We start from the raw sequence: 22,805 nt of genomic DNA, 5'->3' as shown, positions 1-22,805 counted from the left end.
TTTGCCAAATGGTACATTTCTCTGCACTCTCTCTCTCTCACACACACACACAGAGCCGAGTTGTCATCTAACTGCCTGGATTGTTGGAGTAGCACTTGGAGTTCTTCTAAGGAAATGATTAAATATCTCAAAAAAACATTTATGGTTGTAGGAACGGATGGATGGACGGACGGACGGTCTTACAGATGACAACAATGATGTCAACGTCAACAATGACTTGATACTTGAATGTCGTCTATGTATCTAGGTGTGCGTGTGTGTGTGTAAGAATGATGTTTAGCAAATATTTATACACCAATTGGAGTTGAAGAATGAATGCGTGCAATAAACTGTAGATCTGGAAAATATTGAAAGAACATCATAATAATGTTCTGCTTCCTTGGGAAAGTATTTCTAAAGAATTTTTATAAGAGTATGAGGAACATAAATTTCAATTCAAAGGAAATCGAAAAACTTGTTGTCGTGTATTTATAGAGAAAAATTAGTCGAGTTGAGTTTTTTTTTACATGGCATTAAACATGCTATATTTATGTACAAGGTATATGCATGAATTACAACAACTAATCATTTTTATAAAAACAACATTGTTGTTATAGAAAAAAGTGTCAATTGAAGAAAGGTTAATGCAAATCTGGCAAATTTCCTGAAAAAAAGTTTGGGATCATTAAGAATGAGGGCAAATTAATAGTCCAGTCAAGATTAAAAAAGGAATATAAACAAGTAAAAAAGCTGTAAGTTCGGCCGGGCTGAACTTTAAATACCATCCACCATTTGAAACGAATTTGAAAATATTCAAAAAAAAAAATAATAATAATAAATAAATAAATATATAAAATCCGTTAAAAATTCTGTTAAAATCTTAAAAATACCGTATTAGGGTCTATACGACGACGTGGACCTGCATAGCCAACTTTTGTCATATGCCATTACAATATTTAAATGCGAAACGTGAAAAAAATCTGTCAATAATGTAGCTAAAATCATCAAAATACCGTATATAGGGAGGTACCGTTATTTGCGGGCTATACCAAAGCGTGGGCCTGCCCAGGCAATTTTCTGTCACAAGCTGTAGTATCCATTACAAACTTCAAATACCAAATTTCAAACAATTCCGTTGAATAATGTCGCTAAAACCATAAAAATACAGAATATTGGAAGGTACTGTTACATGGGGGCTATATGAAGACGTGGACCTGCACAGACAATTTTTTGTCCTAAGCTGTAGTATGCATTACGAATTTCAAATACCAAATTTGAAACTACTCCGGTGAATAATTTCGCTAAAATCATCAAAATACCGAATATCGGGAGGTGCTGTTATATGGGGGCTATTCGAAGGCGTGGACCTGCACGGACAATTTTCTGTCAAAGGATGAAGTATCCATTACGAACTTCAAATACCAAATTTGAAACAATTCCGACGGATAATGTCGCTTAAATCACCAAAATACCGAAAATAGGGAGGTACCATTATATGGGGGCTATACCAAAACGTGGACCTACATGGCTCATTTTCAATACCAAAAGTCCTGCAGACATAATATACATTTGAGTAAAATTTTATCAATCTACTTCATTTCGTTCGAAAGCTAGAGTGATTTCCATAGACGGACAGAAGGACGGGAATCTCTAAATCGACATAGAATTTTATGCTGATCAAGAATATATATACTTTGTGGTCTAACATATATATTTCGAGGTGTTACAAACGGAATGGCAAATTTAATATACTTTCCATACTATGCTGGAGGGTATAAAAAGTATAAATAGTCCGGATGGGGTTTCTCTAAGAATTACCATTCTTGAGAAAATCGACTTGTTAGCTGCTGCGAACGAAGGGAGTGTTTGCATAGTTCCACAACAGCAGCCCTCCATTAAAAACTCACTTCCAAATTATATGTTTTGGCAAATACAATTTAGAACCTGGAGACTACTAGTTCCTTACGTATGTAGTTGTCGTGAACTCATTACTTGGTAAGGGGCTACTCGTCTCCCATATTTTTGATTTTTCATCCTCGAAAACGACAAACTTAACATATAATCCAAATTGAACCCCCTCAATTCACCACGATTTTAACCAGATAAACAGTACTTTCGTGTTCTTTGTAGGAAGATTAACTACTCATAAAAAAAATCGGATATATGGGTCTTATGTATTTAATAAGTCTCTGACATCATGAATTAGATGCAATACGGACTTCAAATTTCTCAGTGGATAAACCCCACATTTTAACATAGGCCCCATAGTGAAACTAGACAAAAAAAGTCGTCAAGTTGGGGATATGGATTTATTGGGCCTTACTTAAATATGAACCTAGGCTGACAATAACGTAATATTTTTCAAGTCGCAATATATTCCAACGAAAATATTCTTTGCTATTTCGGAACCCAACATTTAAATAGCATCCCCCCGAAAAAATAATATTTGTATACCAACTTCTTAAAACAAAAAAAAAACTCTAAACACACACACAAAAATTATTATCTTCCTTCGCAAAAGTCACTGATTACTTTAAGCCGTTCGTCCGTCAATCCTGAAAGACAACAATGGTTCCGGGGCAATGCCAACACCACCTCGACGACTTTGTTGTCGATGAACGACGGGCGCTGGTAGAACTACAAAAAAAATTTGCCAATGTTGAGTGATTTATGCTAATATTTTTCTTGTAACCAAAAGCCGACAATGCAAACAAATCACCTAAAACCAGCAACCAGAAAAATCCAAGTAACCTAGAGTCGATCGGACCCAGCCAGCCAGCCAGCTTGACTACCTTGTATCGCACACAGAAAACGGCTTTGTGGCCACTTTGGCACCATGATACACACATATGTGTGTCTGTTGACAAAGTTTACCTTTTTTCGTTGTTTGTCATCATTCAAAGGGGCGGACTTTTTTTTTGCTGATTTTGTGGATTTTTTTTTGTTTTGTTTTGTTTTTTGCTTTTGCTTTAAGGTTTTAATGGCTCAACGTAGTGCTGGTATTGGCATTTAAAAATGTAAGTAAACACAGTGCAAAAAATCATCGAGTGAAGTATGGGATAAAGACAATATACATAAGTGTCAATTTACATGTATAGATATCTACATTAGGGGGTGGCGTGTTGTGTAAGATTTTCGAAAAACTTTAGGTCAGATATGAAAAGAAAAAGGTGGGAGATAGAATTACAACAAATAAACATTTTATAAAAACAACACTGTTTTTTGGAAAATCAATTGTCAATCGAGAGATTAAAAAAGGTCTTTTAAAGCAATCGATTTAGATCAATACAGATCTTCAAAAAATGTTTCAAATTCGATGCAAATAGTCAAACTTTAAGATTTTAAATTTGACTTGTATTTAGAAATTTTCATGATGTTTATCAGTATTATTGAAGATTTTTTAACTATCTTCGATTTGGATAACATGTCGAGAAACGTCGACGTTTTAAAAGATTCTGAACCTCAGGAGCATCTAAAATCAATTTTTTTATAACTCATTAACTTCGATATATAAAGGTTCTAACTAATTCCCAGGAAAAAGGCCCTTACTAATTCCAGGAAAAAATCCAGAATAATGACAACTACATACCATCTGCATTACCACTCCGCTAAAAATAATGAGTTATTCCTATAAACACTAATGTTCTTTTATGTCACAAGTAAAGCAAATAAATTTAATTTGCTTAGTAACATTTATAGGAGTAACTCATTATTTTTTCACTTACTAGTAATGCAGAGAGTATGTAGTTTTGACAGCAAACATTTACATCACAACAACAACATCCTTTTCATTACCAGGTAGGCAAAAAATAATGATAACCATTTATCCCGACAATAGAACCCCTCAAAGTCTCCTAAGGACAATAAGGGACCTTAAAGTCTTCTATAGGCAATAAGTTACCCCAAGCTCTCCCATAGCCAACAGAGTACCTCAAGGTCTCCTATAGACAATGGGTGACATCAAGGTATCCGGTAAACAATAGTGGACCTCAAGGTCTTCCATATGCAATTGGAGTCCACAAGGTTTCCTGTAGCCAAAATGGACCTCAAAGACTTCAATAGACAATAGATGACCTCAATGTCTCCAATGGAAAGTAGAGGACTTCAAGACTATCTTACCAAGCGAAGAGTAATGGCGGCACATACATTGACTACTAAACTTAAGGTTGCTGATTCGAATCTCCAACCAAACTAACAATTAAAAAAAGTAAAAAAAAAAATACAAAAGTTTGCCTATGCATTAACACTAACGTCGTTAACAACGATTAAATTTCTTAATATAGCCGGACTACCAATCGGAATATTACTACCTCGCTGCCCTCAAGCTAAGTGTACTACAAATAGGACTATTGATTTTTTAAATTATTTATTGACTCTCGGTGGAAGTTTGGCAAAATAAGGGGTTAGGTAAGTAGTTACTGGCGACGTAGATATTGACTCTTGGTGCAGTACTTACATCATATGATATGTCAATGTTAAAATAAGGGGTTAGGTAAGTAGTTACTGGTATCAAAATATATTTAATGAACGCATTATTTGTTAATTAGATTTTTGGATGCCTTGTGTCACACTCAGCATTCCATGTAATGTCAACTACATACTATCTGCATTATCAGAAGGTCAAAGGTAATGATAGGTACATAGCATCTACAATACTGGTAGCCAAAGAGAAGTAATGAGTTTTTCCTGTAATCTTTTCAAAGGCCAAATAAATTATCTTCAGTATTTACTGGCGTCGTAATTATCGACTCTTGGTGGCAGTTTGGTAAGTACTTACATCGCATGATATGTGAATGTTAAAATAAGGGGTTAGGTAAGTAGTTACTTCCATTAATATTTACTTAATGAACTCATTATTTGGTATTTCATGTAATGTCAACCGGATGAAGATCGATCTCGATAAAATGAGGGGCTTTAACACCAAATCGGATACAACATATATATGGGAGCTATAGCTGTATCTGAACCGATTTTCACCAAATTTGAAGTTCATGCTTCTAGGCTGAAATCGATCAGAAGTGCCACAATTCGTTCGGTTTGGGCTGATATTAGCCATTTTGTGCACAAAAAACCTGAAATCGGATAAAGACATATGTGGGAGCTATATCCAAATCTGAACCGATCTTTTTTTAAACACTTATTCCTGAATTGTATCTGATATCTGATACTAAATATCATTCTTGTGGAGTGAATATGGCGCATGTGAGAGACTTAAAATCCCAAATCGGATGAAACATATATGTGGGAGCTATAGCTATGTCCGAACCGATTTTCTCTAAATTTAATTATCTTGCTTCTAGACTGAATTCAGTCGGATGTGCCAAAATTCAGGTCATTTGGACTGATATTGGCCATGTGATGCACAATTAACCCGAAATCGGTTGAAGATATTTGCATGGGAGCTATATCTAAATTTGAACCGTTTCTAATAAATTTAAATAGGCTTCGTCCTTGGGTCAAACAAATATTGTTTGAAAAATTTCATCTCAATCGGTTAATAAATACGACCTGCATTTTGTTTACAACAATACATGGACAGACGGACTGACATGCATACATCGTCTCAGAAAGTGAACCTATGAAGATCGTCAAAAGTAACTATGGGTCTATCTCGCTTCCTTCACCATAAGAAACAAAATTTAAGGTGAAATTTATCACAAATTCAAATCTGGTGTTAAGAAAATATAACTATTGATTTTTTTAACTATTTATTGACTCTTGGTGGCGGTTTGGTAAGTACTTAATAAAACCATTATTTGGTAATGAGTCTTTTGTCATGTTATTTTCATAATTTACTGAAGAGGGAAGAATCAACCTTTTTATTTATTTTATTTAATCTATCAAATTTCCAGGTGAAAATAAGGGGTAAGTAAGAAGTTTTGTAAGTAGTTACAGTTGATGGATTATTTTCTTATGTTACAGTGGAGGGATAAAAAAAAAACAATTTCGAGCGTTATAATCTAGAGTTCAAAAAATATGACTTATTTATCGGATCTTGGTGACAGTTTGGTAAGTACTTAATGAAACCATTATTTGGTAATGAGACTTTTGCCGGGTTGTTTTCATACTTTACCGAAGAGGAAAGAACCATACTTTTTTCGGATTTAATCTATCAAATTTCTAGATTGGAATAAGGGGTATGTGAGCAGATGTGTAAGTACTCAATAAAACCATTATTTGGTAAGGAGACTTTTGCCAGGTTATTTTAATACTTTACAAGAAAGGGAAGAAACCTATTTTTTTTGGATTTAATCTATTAAATGTCCACATAAAAATCAGGGGTAAGTAAGCAGTTACGTAAGTAGTTTATGTACTAAAATGTACTTAATAAACCCATTATTTTTTGCTGGTAATGAGACATTTGATAGGTTATTTTCATACCCTAAAGAAAAGGGAAAAACAACACTTTGTTTTAGATTCTGTCTATTAAATTTCCAGATTAAAATAAGGTGTAAACAAGCAGATTCGTAAGTAGTTACAGGTGCTAAAATTGTACTTGAGAAATCTATTATTGTCGGCTAGGCTGTTTTCTTATTTTACAGTGGAGGGATTATTACATTTGCTAATATTTACATGCAATTTTCCATTACAATTTTCCAAACCCTAATGTACAGGTACTTTAACCACTACTCATCCCCTCTTCCACCACACCCCATAAATTAGCAAGACACACACATAAAGCACAAAAGTTTATTTTACACTCTTTCAAGGAAACGAAACATATGACAGACAGACAGACAGCAATACGACAATTTAAGTACACTTTAATCAAGAGAATAAAGCCAGTCAACTGACATTTTGGGGCGTTATGAAAAAAAGAAAAAAGAAAAAAAAAACGACCACAAAACCCTCGCCAACCAAGACTTTTAAAACAAACAGCAAACAATAGGAGGAACAAATGGGAAAAATCAACAAAACAAAAATTTGCCATGGTTCGAGGCACAGATAGACAGACAATTCGTCATGTGCCACCAACCAACCCGATCAGCTTTGCAGCCGGTCTCAGAATTAAGCTCGCTTACTGCAGGCAACAGCGGGTGGCAATATATATATATAGACAACGCAAGCTTTAAATAAAATACCAAGCCAGCCACTAATCTTTGAAAATATAGAACGTGATTTGTATGCCACTGAGTTTGAGTTTCGCAGCAGCAGCGTTCTAATTTATAGCTAGAGAAACAAAAATTACGAAAAAATGGGTCGACAAAAAGGGAGTCATTAATAAGCTATAAATAAGTTGCTATTTAATGATCAATTTGTTATAAACGATTAATGGATATCACCTGTAACAAAATGATTAATAAGGAGTTATACGTAATTGGTAAGATTTATGGTGGGGTATAGGGAGTTATGATATCATTGAGAGAGTATTGAGTAATTTTGAGAGAATCTTGACTCTCTGTTGGTGGAGTATCTCTATCTGAGTGGAACGAAAATTTAGAATAGAAATAATATAACGCCAATTAATATGAAATTAACATTTATAGAGCAAAGATACAAACCAACTGATTTAAATTAAATTTAGGTTAAGAAAGGGTTAATAAAGAGTTAGAGGGAGAGAGAGCGTAATCAGAAGAGTAATTATAGATATCTATATACATAAAAGAGTAGCAAAATAACTGACTGACTAAGAGTCAAGACCAGATGAACCAGTTGAATCTGAAATCTTGAAATTTTTACGAGTGTCAGTCATGGTGATAGGGTTTTTGGAAATTCGTACTAAAATGGTATGAAAAGTACTAAAATGTACTAAAATTTAATACAACAAACGGATTGAGCTAGAATTCTGAAAATCGGAATTAAAATCACTGATGGAGTGCACGTTAGATGTACCAAATCGTATTTGACAATTTGAACTTTAGGGTTAGGACATGTTTTAAAATGGTACTAAACTTGCAAAATTGTACCATTTGGTATTTTAGTGAATGGATAGAGCTAAATCTTGAAATTTGGTATGCGAATCAATGTTGGAAAGTAAGTTTGATATATGAAGGTTGTTTTGACAATATAAATGGTACTTTTTTATTAACTTGTAGTCAAATATCTGACAGACTGACCGAAAACCAATGACCAGACGAACCGGCTGAAGCTAGAATCTTGAAATTTTGCACGAGGGTCAGTCTTGGTGCGTAGTCGCGTGATATGGCTGGGTTTTTGGAAATTCGTAATAAAGGGGATGAAAAGTGCTAAAATGTGCTAAAAAATTATTCTGAAGTTTCGAATTAGAGCCATTGATGGAGTGCAGGATAGATGTACCACAGGGTTTTTGGAAATTCGAACTTTAAAGTTACGAACAGTTCTATAATTGTACTGAATTTCTAAAATGGTACCATTTGGTATTATGTGAAGTTATAGAGCAAAAAACTTGAAATTTGTACGATACACGATTTAGGTTGAAGGTGGAGCTGAAACTTCAATTGGGATCCCTGTTAGTAGTAGGTTTTTTTTTTTTTTTTGGAAATGTGTACTACAAGTGCACAAAAAGTATTGGTACAATAGTGCTTTAAATCTGCAATTTGGTATTAGGGTCGCTGTTCATTTGTAGCCTGGGTTTCGTAGGTTGTAGGTTTCGGAAATGTGCACTATAATTGAAAGAAAAGTACTGAATGGTACTATATTTGGTTTTAGGTGAAAGGATAGAGAAAATATTTTGAGAATTAAAGTTGGGCTTGGAAATTTGTACTATAAGTTCACAAAACGTACTCAATGGTACTATTTTTGGTATAAATTGGTATTGGGTGAAATTTGGCATTTGTAGCCTGGGCATACTGAGGTGATTTTGAAAATATGTCCTATAATTGTACGAAAAGCATTGAATGATGCTATAATTGATATAGGATGAAGGTATAGGGCTGAAATACTCAAATTCGATCGGTCTATGTTGGTGAATAGGGTTAAGATAAAGAGTTTAGTTTGGAAATGTGTTTAGCAAACGTTAAAAGGTAATAAACGGTACTAAATTTGGTATTGCCTGAACGGATACTGCTTGAAATCTGAAATGTTGATATAAGGATTACTGTAGGTATGTAGGATATCGAATTAAAGCCGGTTTTAGCAATATGTACTACAAGTGCACAAAAAGCACTAAATTGTACTATATTTGGTACAATTTGGTATTGGATGAGCAGATAGTCCTTGAAATCTGTAATTCGGCATTGGTGTCACTGTTCATTTATAGCCTAGCCATATGGAATTGGTCACGGAAATGTATACTATAATTATACGAGAAGTACTAAATGGAACTAAATTTGGTATTGGGTAAAGGTATAGGGTTGGAATTGGTATCTGGAATTGCGATATGGAGGTGGTTTTAAAAATGTGTATTGTATGAGTGAAGGAATATAGCTAAAAGCCTGAAATTTGATATACATGACACTGCTGGTGTCTGTGGTCAAGGTGGTTGGATATGTAGACAATAATTGTTTGAAATGTTCTAAATGGTACAAAATTTGTTATTGAATAAAGGATAAGGCTAGAATCCTTAAAATTGGTATTGAGGTATCTGTTAGTATGTGGAACTGAGATATGGAGGTGGCTTTGGAAATGTGTGCTATAATTGTACGAAAAGTACTAAATGGTACTAAATTTGGTATTGGGCGAAGGAATAGAGCTGAAATCCTGAAATTTGATATAAATGTCACTGTCGGTGTATGTGGATAAGAATGGAAATAGTAGGATATGTAGACTAGAATTGTTCGAAAAAAATTAAATAATAATAAATTTAGCTATTGTGGGAATTTAAGGTGCTGAAATCCTCAAAATTGATATTGATGTCTCTGTTAGTATCTGAGGTTGATATATAAAAATTGTTCTGAAAATTCATACTATAATTGTTCGAAAAATATAAAGAGTACTAAATTTGGTATTGGGTGAGGAGATAGAGCTGGAAAACGTTGGTGTCTGTGGTTGAGAGAAGCAGCTGGTTTAGGATATGCGTTCTATAATTGTAGTAAATGGTACTAAATTTGGTAATGGGGGAAATTTACAGAGCTGATATCCTGAAATTTTATTTTGTGGTCACTGTAGGTTTTTAAGGTTTACATATGGAAAGGATGAAATTGTTTTAGACTGAAAAATTGGATGTGTGTCCATTGTGCAATGGATTTATAATATCCTGCTTGGCAAACTTCAAAATGAAAAATTGCTAAGACTTTTTGGTGTGAAAGGTTAACATTTTCCTAACATTTTTTCCGAGAAAGAAAAAACTTGAATATTATTTAAAACCTTAAAAAGTAGTACGATGTGTAAAATTTTGATTAAAAATTGGGTCTAATAAAACAAATTGGTTTGTTGTTTGATCTTTAATTTTTAAACTATTTTTAGCTCTGCTTTCAAAATCTTCTGGGGGTTTCCCATAGTAATTTTCGTTTTGTAGTTCAGTGAATTTTGTGTACATCCATTTACGTTTTCAATATTTAAATTGAAAAAAAAAAAAAAAAACAAATATATTGAAACGTGATAAATGATATTGAAACCATTTTTGCCAACACCCACACAAAGTATAATCAGAGTAAACCAATTAAGTCAACATATTAAGATTCTGATTTATTGGTACCAGGTAGCTGTATAAGTTGTAAACCGGCCAAAAAGCAGTAATCAGTCACTTTTTAGTGCATAAATTAATAAAAAAAAAATTGAGGAGATTTGCAGGAAAAAAATGTTATAAATATTTTGAGCTGCTATAAAACTTTATTGTCTCAGAAATTCTTAGACAGATTTAAGCCGTTATAAAATTTTACAGACTAGCCAACCTAGAGGAACGCAATAAAATAATTTGTGTGTGAAATATCAGCTTCCTTGCTTTTTAAAAGCATAAAAGTATATATGGAACACATCCGGGTTATAAATGACAATATTTTCCCACAACATTTAGTTGGGAACGCCTTAGATAAGTAAACCCGCCACACACTCAAATAATAAACAAATAGAACCATAAAAAACAACTCCAAACAGCAAACATGATTTGTATGAGATCTTCTTTGTGAGAATCACAAAATAAGCCCACGCAGAGATAGGAATAATAGGGAGTAAACTTTTTTTGTAATTAGACTTATTTAAATTAAGTCAAATATGAACGAAATTAGTCGGGGGTCAATGTTAAGGTCACTTGGAGATAATTGGTTATTTGACCAAAAAAAATCCCATTGGAATTTCGAGAGATCTCAAAGGGTTGCTGAACTTTCCTCTTGATTTTTATTTGAGAAAATTTTGTACTCATGTCCAAAATAAGAATTTATTGCCCTGAAATTTATGGCCTGACCTCTGTCTGTCATTAAATACCCACTTGTTTTTTTTCGAAAAAATCTGAAAGTAAAATATGAAAATCTCCACACGCCTAAACAAACAATTCGTATCGAATTGTTTTGCATGATCATAATCATGGGCAATCGTAACGAAGAACACGAAAAAATTCTGGCCATAACTTCGAATGAAATGATAAGAAAAAGACAATCCAAAAAAAAAACTTCACGCACGCTGCTATTGGAGAACAAAAAAGTGACAAGTCACTGAACTATTTTAGATAATACAAAGAGTGCGACAACTACAACAACAATAATAATAAACATAAATTTGCAACACTCGTTGATCTGGGCGATTATTCAAGGCGAAAACACAATGGACGCGTCAACACGCAGCATCAATGGCAATAATACCAATAACCTAATACTGCTGCTGCTGCTGGGGCGATTGACACAAAACAAGAGAGAAGAACCGACAATGGCAAGCCAACAACAACAATAACAATAACATCATCAGCATAAGTTGTTGTCTGGTCAACAACAACAGCAGAAAAACAGCGAAAGGAAAACAACATCGCAATTCATTCGTAACCCACACAAATTAAAAAAAGACAACAACAACACCAACAACTTTAGATAGAAACTGAAAACTCTTCGACAAGTTGTTTAATGAAATGAATGCAAAAGGGCAACCAGACAGCCGGATAGCCGGCCAGCCAGACTCGTAGAATAGGCCACACTGTATGGTTGATTTTAGATTGGCTTGTGTGTGGACGCCGAACTCTAGGCTAGAAATGGAAAAAGACACCAACTGTCAATAACAAGCAAAGTGACCACCACCACATGACTTATGGCGAATTTCGGTCAAGATCGACTAGATATGATGCTATATTTAAGGGAGATAATTAAAAGGAGAATGTAATGACAGGAGGCGAACTCTCTCACCTTTTTTAAGTAATTAGAATAATTAAAGCCTCAGCCATATGACTAGAGAGGGTATATATAATTTGATACGGCCAAAACGTGCCTCATAGAAATAGTGGCTTTAGACCCTAGATCTCTTTGGAACAAATCCGTTTCAGGACATTTGGAGTCGATCTAGCAATGTCCATACGTCCGTCTGTCTGTCAGGCTGGTGTGCACAATAACTCTCGAAGGGAGTATCCGATTTGGTTCAAACCTGGGACTCGTAATATTATTATCAAACTTAGATCGAGTTCGGAGAAGGGCAATATCGGTCCACTCATTCTGGTACCTTTACCACAAAATGTCAAAATTTTCAAAGAAAATAATTTACTACACAGAAATCCGATTTTGCTCCACCTTTGCGAATCCTAATATTTGCATCAGTGCTACGTCAGGGGCGAGAATGGATAATATGGGTCCACTCCATCACATACCTCCCCCACAAAGGGTCAACATTTTTATTAATTATAACTCTTTCAAAATGTGATGTAAGAGTCCGATTACCTTCAAATTACACACATCACAATATTATTATTAAACCTTTGGTGTAAAGGTGGAATATATCGGTCCAATCCTTCTAGTAACTTCCCATAATGGGTCAACGTTTTGAAGAACCAAAACGATTATAAAATCCGAAATAAGCATCCGGTTCTCTTCATATTTCACATATGCCATTATTTCTACTAACACAAGATCTGCTGTGAAGTTGGGATATATCGGTCCACTCCTTCTGGTAGCTCCCCTACAAAGGGTCAAAAATTTGAACAACCATGAAGTTCATAAAACCCGAAATTAACATCCAATTCCATTCAGACTTGACACATCTCAATATTTCTATCAACATAAGATATTTTAAAAGGATGGAAGAGATCGGGTCATTCCTTGTGGCAGCTTCCCCACTAGAGGTCAAAGTTTTCAATAACCAAAACGACTATAATATCCGAAATAAGCATCCGGTTCTAATCATATTACACATATCCCATTATTTCTACTAACGCAAGATCTGCTGTGAAGATGGGATATATCGGACCACTCCTTCTGGCACCTCCCCCACACAAAGATTCAATATTTTGAATATCCATGAAGCGTATAAAACGCGAAGTAAACATCCGATTCCATTCAGACTTGGAGGTTCAGATTTGGATATAGATCCCATATATATCTTTAGCCAATTTCCGGTTAGCAGTGCACCAAATGTCTAATATCACTCCAAAAGTCCTGCATTTTGGCACATCTGACTGAATTCCACTCAGAAGCAAGTACATCAAATTTGCTAAAAAAAAAAAAAACCGGTTAAAGATATAGCTATAGCTCTCATATATGTGTTTCATCCGATTTGGTATTTAACTCCCTCACATGCGTAATATGTCCCCCACATTCGTAATATGCATTCGACAACAATAAAATTTGGTACCAGATATCACATACAGGCCTGAAATTCCTCTGTCAAATTGTATCAAAATCGCTTCAGATTTGGATATAGCTCTTATATATATCTTCAACCGATTTCGGGTAAATTGTCTACCAAATGACCAATATAAGTCCAAATGCCCTGTATTTTGGCACATAAAACCGAATTCAGACTAGAAGTACAAGTACATCAAATTTGGTTCAAAATCGGTTCAAATATAGCTATAGCTCCCATATATATGTTTCATCCGATTTGGTCTTTGAGTCCCTTACATTCGTAATATGCACCCCATAAGAATGATATATGGTACCACATATCAGATACAGCCCAGAAAAACTTCTGCCAAAATTTATAAAGATCGATTCAGATTTGAATGTAGCTCCCATATATCTTCCACCGATTTCGGGTTCATTGTGCACAAAATGGCCAAAATCAGTCAAATTAATTCGCATTTTGGCGCATCCGACCGAATTCAGTCTAGAAGCAAGTACATCAAATTTGGTGAAAATCGGTTAAGATATAGATATAGCTCTCATATATATGTTTTATCCGATTTGGCGTTTAAGTCCCTTACATTCGTAAAATGCATTCGACAACAATGATATATGGTACCAGCTATCAGATACAGCCCAGAAATACCTCTGCCAAATTGTATCAAGATCGGTTCAGATTTGGATAAAGCTCCCATATATATCCTTAATCCGAATTCAGGTTTATTGTGGAAATAATGACTGTTACCTGCCCAGATGGAGCGAATTTCGGGACGTACGTTTCCATTTGGTGGAACTCGGCTCCTTCAGACTGCTGTCATTTCTAAGCCTCTCGTCCGACAGCTGTTAAAATTATTCCAGTGACAGATCATTGTTTATATTGTTTACAAACGTACAAAAGCATTTTGGTAAGAATTTTCCAGAAAAAAAGTTATTCGTGATGGAATTCAAGCGTGATAGTATGATTTCTTTATATTTGGCTGGAAACCCGAAAGTGGCTATCGTTAGAGCACTCCAGCATTTAAATGAGAATAAATCTTTTGTGTGTCGTACCATCGCTCGTTACCGTGATACTGATACTGGTATCATAGCCCGACGTCAAGGAAGTGGACGGAAGAAAACAGCAACATCAGCAGAAATGGTTCGAAAAGTAAAGAAGCGACGTGATCTCAAAAGCGCGTCGCAGTGGCCGAAAAATGGCTCGTGAGCTGAACATATCGCAATATTCCATTTGGCAAATATTGAAAAATGAGCTCGAGGTAAAGCCATTAAAATTCCAAAAAGTGCAAGAACTTATACCGCAACTGAAAGAAAATAGACTCAAAAGAGCTAAAGAGTTGCTTCGCATGGCCGAAAGTGGTGAACTGTCGAATTTGGTTTTCTCCGATGAGAAAACATTCGTTGTCCAGCAGTTTGTAAACAAACAAAATGATCGTGTTTACTATGCCAAAGAGGTCAGCTGAAAATGTGCACCTTCCGTTGGCCACCAGAACTCAAGCGCCGGCCATGGTGTTGCTGTGGGCCGCCATAACAGCCGATGGTCGCTCTTCGCTCGTATTAATTGACCGTGGCATCAGAATAAATGCCGAATATTATAGCGAAAATATTTGGGAGGGTGTATCAAAGCCTTGGGCACGCAAACATTTTGGCCGCAGACCTTGGACATTCCAACAGGACTCAACGCCATTGCACTCGGCACGCGCCACCCAAGAATGGTTAGAAAATGAGGTTCCTCGCTTCATTTCCAGCGCACAATGGCCACTAAAATCTCCGTATACCAATCCGTTGGACTATTGTGTCTGGAGTATTTAGGAAAGCAAGGTTGGCACAAAAAAATACCAAAGTGTCGATGTCGACCTCAAGCAAGCGCTCGCCGGGAATGGGCCAAAATACCACAGAACAACATTTGGGCAGTGTGTGACGGTTTCATTGGCTGTTCAAAGGCTATAATTCGTGCCAAAGGTTACCAATTCGAACAAATCTAAACTTATTCTAAAATTTAATCCTATTTCCGACCTTTTTGCTTTCATGGAATAAAATTACAAAAAAATGTAAAAATTGTGGCGTTTGACCTTTTCGCAGCTTTTTTTAACCTCACCCCAATCGCCCATACAGAGAATTTTGTGATGATCAATAATAACAAATGTATTTTGTTAGGGTCTCGGGAAAATATTTTGAGATTTTGAGATTTTGAATAATTTTAATAATTTTCAATTTTTTCCTAAAATTTCCATAGCTGACCATTACCATGACCAGGGCATTCTAATAATAAAAAAATGACTCAAATAATAAATAAATTAGAACAGTAATAGAGATGGAGAGAGAATAAATTATAATGCAAAAAACATACACAGATAATGTTGGCGATATCGAGTTATTCATAAAATCCCCATTAGGCGACAAATTATCACGCGGCGGCGACGTTGGAGATAACTGCAGCTGTTGGCGACTCTGGCTCAGGCTCTGTTGCTGGCTATGATGCTGCGTTTGATACGACATTTGATGATGCTGAATGCTGGCATCATATGGGTCATAGTGGTATTGGTGCGGGGGCGGTGGTGGTGTTGTTGCCGTTGCCGCCGACAATGAGGTTTGCCTTCTTAGACCCATGGCGGTTGATTTTATGGTGGCTGTGGGTGAGGACAAGTTCGAAGATGAGCGCGACAATAGAGAAGATGCACCGGACGACGATGATGATGAATTCATTTGTGGTGCTTCATAGATGGGTGGTGAAGATAGCAAACGTTGTTGTTGTTGTTGCTGTTGTCCACAACTGGTCATGGGAGAATCTATGGTGTCGCAGGCAAAATTGTCTTCTGTTGTCGATGTCGACGTAACACTGGGTAGCTGTAAGACCAATTGACTGTGCTGATGATAGACCTTGCCGCCAGCATGCATCTGTTGCATCTTCAGATGATGCTGTGGATTGTGATGATGATGAAAGTGAGGATGTCGATGATCCAGCATTTGAAGGTTTTCCAACTCCGTTATGGTATAATAGTAAGGTGACTCTTCATACGGTGATGTGGATACGACAGGCATAATCACGTTCGAATTTTCCCCGCTGGAAAATTGAGGATTACGCAAATGTTCCAAATTTTGGAGTTTAGCACCAAATGGATGTTTAGGTTTGTATTTTTGCTGAGAATCTCCGTTCACATCTTTACATTTTGAGGGTTGAAATGCCAAAATTGGATCGTGATATTTGATGAGAGAATCTGCCGAGTGGGGATCGTTTTCATTTTTAGCCGATTTACTGCGATTCTTCGAGGAGAAGGAGGTTTTGGCATAGAGTTTTTTCATGGTGTTGGGTGAGTATTTATCTTTTTTTTTTGGAACTGGTATTGGAACACTTTGTGATTTAAAAATATTTCAATATTTCAAGAGCCTAACGACAGATTTCTTAGGCACCCATATTTTTTCCAAATTTTTTTGAACACTTATTTTTCCTGTTTATTTTTTCTTTATTTAAATCTTTTTTTTATTTTTTTTCTGCTTCTTAAGAAAGTAGTATAACCGACTTATTTTCTAGCCGCGCCCGTTAAGCAATTCTCGCTAGTTTGACTTCTGTTCTGTTTGTTTTTGTTTTTCTTTGTTTTATTTTTTGTTTCACAAATTGCAATTAAAATCAATTCCGAGGGTTTCGATCCGGCCACTAGAATCTTGGTGCGCGCGCTCCACGGACAACGAGCTAAAATCTACAACCTACTCACAACAACTAAACGCTTGGAATCTGTGAGAAACCATAGCAGGCTAGGGGGCTCAGTCGACTTCGCAGTCAGCTCCAACCATAAGTAACTAACATTTATTTCATTTGAGCGTGTTTTTATTGTTTTTCTGTTTTAGTTTTTGTTTTCTAGTCGTTTTTGTTGTTTCTTCTATCCACTGCTGCCTGCTGGAGCCTAGGTGTACTGAAACAAGACCAGTAAGACTCTAGCACACACAGAGAATTTGATTGTGTTCCAAAGTTATGACTCTTATAATTTCATTTCAGTTTCTATAGAATTGAACGTCTCGCTCGGTCAGCGTCGCAATTGCGGCTGGCCAGACTTAATGAGAGTGCGCAGCAGTTAACCAACCATCCAGCCAGCCAGCAAGACATTCAGCCATTCAATTCTCCTTTGAAAAAATATCAGCAGCCGCAGCCATCTATCCCATCCATCCGTTTGCTTGCCTGCCAATCAATGGCTTCGCTCGCTCGTTCGCTTGGTTTGTTCATTTCAAGTAGTAGCATTGCACAGCTTCTCAGCCTTAATGCGCTCATTACAAGTGGTATCTGTTAGTCAGAGCGAATTTGCCAACAAGAGCCCCTTCCTAGCCTACAATTGAGTTTTACTTTTGTTGGTGCTAGATCTTGTCAATAGCATTCGCGTTGTGTGTATGTTGCAGCTGAATATGCTAAGGTGCACACATGTGTGCGGAGGGTAGTATAATCGGTTTTGGGAAATAAACACAAGGTCATTTACAATACAAGAGGTGCTGATGAAAAAGAGAGCTTTACAGCCATATCAATATTAAAAACTAAACGATTTTAAGTTCGTCCTGGGCAACATTTTCGATCTTATACACCGTAGGAAATCTTATATAGCTACCCAGCAAACTATTTGATTACCAAATTAAGCCTTAATGACTGATTGATATATTAACGGCCGGCGAAACGGCTGCAGCTAAAATCTTTAAATTTTTCATGTAGGAGTCAATGTTGGAGAGAGCTAAGACTGGGTTTTTGGAAATTCGCCTTATAAGTGTACTAAATGGACTAAAAATTGAATTCATTGTATTCATGAAACGGATAGAGCTAAAAGTTGGAATAAGGGTCGCTGAAAAGGCGTAGAAAAGCCTTAAACAAGTAAAAAATCAGCTAAGCTGGGCTGGGCCGAACCCTCTACCATTTGGAAGGAACTTGAAAAATGTCCACAAATTCCGAAAAAAAACGTTTAAATGTTGAGCTTTATACGGGGGCTAGACTGAAGTACCCTTTAGGATCTTCAAATACAAAATTTTACACAATTTCGGTTATTAAATTCGCGAAAATCATCAAAATACCGAATATAGGAAGGTACCGTTATATGGGGGCTATACGAAGAGGTGGAACTGCATACAAAATTGTTTTTGTCACAGGCTGTGATACCCGTTATTAACTTTGAATACGAAATTTCAAACAATTCCGGCGAAAATTGAGAATCTAGGCTGAAGCCTAGAATCGTGAAATTTTGCACGAGGGTCAATCTGGATTTTCGGAAATTCGCACTAAAAGAATACGAAAAGTATTAAAACGCACTAAAAATTGAAGGTGGTTTTTGAAAATGTGTGCGAACTGTACTAAATGGTACTAAATTTGAAACAGTTTACTTTAAGGAGAACCGTAGAAGCTGAAATTTGGAAATGTTTGATTTGGGTCCCTGGTGGTGGTAGATTTGTGATAAAGAGGTGGTTTCGGAAAGGTGTACTACAAATGCACGAAAATTACTAAATAGTACTAGTAGTAATAGTATTTGGTACAATTTGATATTGGCTTGAAATCTGAAGTTTGGTATTAGGGTAGCTGTTCATTTGTAGCCTATTCATATGGGGAGTTTCGGAAATATGTTCTATAATTGTACGAAAAGTACTAAATGGTACTAAATTTGACATTGGGTAGAGATATAGGGCTGGAATGCTCAAATTTGATATTGAGATTTCTCTGTTGGGTATGGTTAAGATAAAGAGTTGGGCTTTACAGTATCAAATGATATATATCCTCAGTTTGTCATAAGACTGAGGGTACAAACATAATTTCAGTAAAACTCCCACAGATTATAAAAAGTAGTTGGAAAAGGGAAAAATTTCCCTAACCCCAAGCTTGCCCAACTTGTCGCCTTTATTTTGGTTAGTTTGTGGTGCAATCTTGAAAGCGTAGATTTTTTAATACTAAGTCTACAAATAAGTTGATCGTATTTTATTACGGTTTGATTTTCCTGACGCTGAGAATCGAACTCATAACCGTTGGTTTTGTAATCGCGAGTTCTATTCAGCACTTTCTCTAAAACCTCCATTTTTCCGTTCCTGGTTCCATTTTACAAAGATATTCAGCTCAGGTCCAGACCTAGCCCAATTTTCATGTATTCATTTATTTGTTTTGCATCCAAAAATACTGTCCTCGTTATATCGTTAAGCTCATTTTGGCGCTGCATTTATATAAAACTCTTTCATGGTTGCGTTTGCGACAGCGATCTCTGCCCAGCATAATCGAATAACAACCAGCTGAGAGGCGTATCTCTCAACGCGCCTTAACAAATGGGGGTTTGAAGCTATTTCTTTTGTCTGTTGGGGCAACGACGATTGTTAAATGCACACAAAACGCAGAAAACAAAACACCAAACCATATGAACAACAATAATGATATTTTAAGCACCTCATAAAAAGCTTTCAAATTGAAGCTAAGCACGAGCTTAGCCCAACATAAAAGTTATGAAAAATAAAATGCCTCGAGTCTCTCATTACACACAGATGATGATGAAGAAAATACAACAAAAAAAGAAAAAAAAAAAAACGCAAAACGAATTGCTTCTCCTTGGCTGCATTGGCGGAGGGGGATTTTTTGTTTACTTCTCCTCATTTATGGCCATCATCTAATAGAAGTCGGTCATAAAAATCTGTAGTTTGGAGTTTTAGGGTTTGTGGGTATTTTTGTTGTTGTTACGTTTATTCTCCCTTTAAATTTCTTTTGACCATGTTAGCATCTTGTAATTATTGACCATCGTCGCCTTTTTTGATGGCGTAGGGAATATGGGTTTATTGACTGCCTCAACTTGAAAGAGGATCATCTGATGGCAGCCTCTGTCTGGTAAACCCCAGACGTAAATTTTTTGTGGCAGTGATGATTTTTATGATCCGATCCTTTCGCCTTCTTCTCCGGAAGATAATAAAAGCGAAATCATGACAAGAGAAATTATAGTTATGGAGGCCCATTAGAATATGTCTTGGTATGTTAATTAAATTCCAAGAAATTCTTTCTATTGCACAGAAATAGAGAACATGGTGGAAATGAACCCAGCAAACTATTTGGGTGTAAAAAGGAAGGATTATAAATAAATACGGAAGCATAGATACTTTTGTTATAGAAATTCCAAGTTAAAGTTAACTTCCAGGTCTGTTTAGAAAAGCATAAATCGATAAATCGCCATTTCAGTGTACATTCTCAAAATTGTCTTTGCTGAAAGTTCTATTTTTTAGAGAGGGAGCATTGACATTGTACGTAATCATCCGACAAGTATCTTTGATGTTTTTTAATAAATAAAATCATTTTAAAATTCGTTATAGATATGTAATACTTGCGGTCTGTTGCTACATATATACTCCAATATTGAGTGTACTCACCTGAAAAAAAAAGAGAAAAATAACATAAAAGGAATTAATTAAATGCTCAAATATAATTACAAAAATATATATTAAAATGCAGGTTTGGAATTTAAAAATGTCGAACATTGATGCTACATGTTTTTATATAGGAGCATTTGGGTGAGCCTTATTTTTCCTTGTGAACAAAAAATATACTTGGAGAATTCCCTCAGAGAAACCTGCAAGGAAAAGGCTAAAGCCGGAAGGGTACGATGGGTATGGGACCTAACGTACCCAATCGCATTGACTAGGTCAGATATAACTTTGTGGTAAAACATATACATCGGAATTTAAGGTATATCTGAACCGATTTCATTAAAATTTGGCAGACTTAATTCCAATCAAAAGGTGATAATATGATACGAAATTCAGGACAAACGGATCAATTAGAGATAAAAATACAAGAAAGCTATATTTCAATCTGAACCGATCTCGAATAAATTTGCCAAAGTCATTTCTAAAGTGTTTCCGATATCTTGTACCAAGTAGTATTATAGTAGAGTGCATATTACAACTTGGTTGGGCTTAGATGTCAAATCGAATGAAACAGAAACATGTAAAAAAGCTGCTAAGTTCGGCTGGGCCAAACTTTTAATACCCTGCACCATTTGGATGGAACTTGAACATTTTCATGAGTATATACTTTCAAAACTACTTCCTTACATCGACCCTACTCCTCAACCTTGATTTCCATTCTAAATTCCAAGTTTTTAGATCTAACCGTTCACATGATGCAAAATAGTACCAAATATAGTACGTTTTGGTACTTTTCGCAAACTTCCATAAGCCCTACATTCCATCAGTGACCTTTATTCCAAATTTAAGAGTTCTAGCTCTACTGGGTATCATATTAGTACCTTTCAGTACTTTTAACACCGTTCTAGCATGAATTTCCCAAGAACCGTCCTTGGGCCCAGAGCGACCCTCATCAACAATTTCAAAATTCTTTCTGAAGGGCGTTAAATCGCGTTAGGTGTATAGGCAAAGTATATTATGTCATTTTTTTCTCTAAGAGATGTCAAGCAGGAATGAGGCGAGTTTGGTTGAGGAACTCGCATAAGGAGAGTTCGATCATCCATGGCTCCGAAATACTCGCCACAATCAGAGTAGTTAATGAAACTAGCTTGAATTCGAGTGGGAATACTCCTGCTAGTAAAAAAACTGATAATTTACGACTAGGCTTCGCTCTTTGTTGAGTAAGATTAAAATTCTCTCTAATTCGAGCACATTTTTCTCTTGCTGAGTGCTGTTTTCACTTTTTGTCTCTAGTACTCCAAAGTATACAAAAGAGTGGAGAGAAAGCTTCGTGTAGAACCCATACTCTCCAACGTTCCCCCTCGTGAGTAAAATCTAGCAACTCTGAGCACTGCTCGCAAATTTTCAAAAAAAAAAAAAATAATAAATAAATAAATAAATAATAAATAAATAAATAAAATAAAATAATAAATAAATAAATAAAATATAAAATAAAAAAATACTGTAGAAATGATAAAAATTCCGAGTATAGCAATATTTCACTTAGGCCAATACAAAATTCAAATACAAAGCATGAAACAACTCCGGTAAATAATGTGAAAAAAGAAACATCAAAATATCGAATATACGGAGGTATCATTATATGGGGGCTATACGAAGACATGGACCTGCATAGCCAATTTTCGGTCACAGGATGTAGTACCCATTACGAACTCACAATACGAAATTGGAAACAATTCCGGAGAATAATGTCCCTAATTTGAAACATTTCCGATAAAAAGTATGCCACGAATTATCAAAATACTGAATATCTTGAGGTACAGATATATGGGGGATATACCAAAACGAGAACCTATATAGCCC

At 35.7% G+C, this 22,805-nt stretch overlaps 1 protein-coding gene across 4 annotated transcripts in view; it reads right to left on the bottom strand.

Annotated features, from left to right (window-relative positions):
* LOC101897814 (protein enabled) overlaps window positions 1-16,927 on the bottom strand; it is a 37,462-nt gene extending 20,535 nt beyond the window's left edge. For all 4 annotated transcript variants that reach the window (XM_011294899.3, XM_005185125.4, XM_005185126.4 and 1 more), the window contains exon 1: window positions 15,937-16,927. In XM_011294899.3, coding sequence (XP_011293201.1) covers window positions 15,937-16,889 — 953 coding nt within the window. In that variant the 5' untranslated portion in view covers window positions 16,890-16,927. The remainder of the gene's footprint in view (window positions 1-15,936) is intronic.
* Window positions 16,928-22,805: the final 5,878 nt, after the last annotated feature.

Source organism: Musca domestica, unplaced genomic scaffold (assembly GCF_030504385.1).
Source record: "Musca domestica strain aabys unplaced genomic scaffold, Musca_domestica.polishedcontigs.V.1.1 75, whole genome shotgun sequence".
NCBI lineage: Eukaryota > Metazoa > Arthropoda > Insecta > Diptera > Muscidae > Musca > Musca domestica.
Note: the sequence above shows the minus strand (reverse complement) of the source record. Positions and strands in the feature narration are given on the sequence as shown.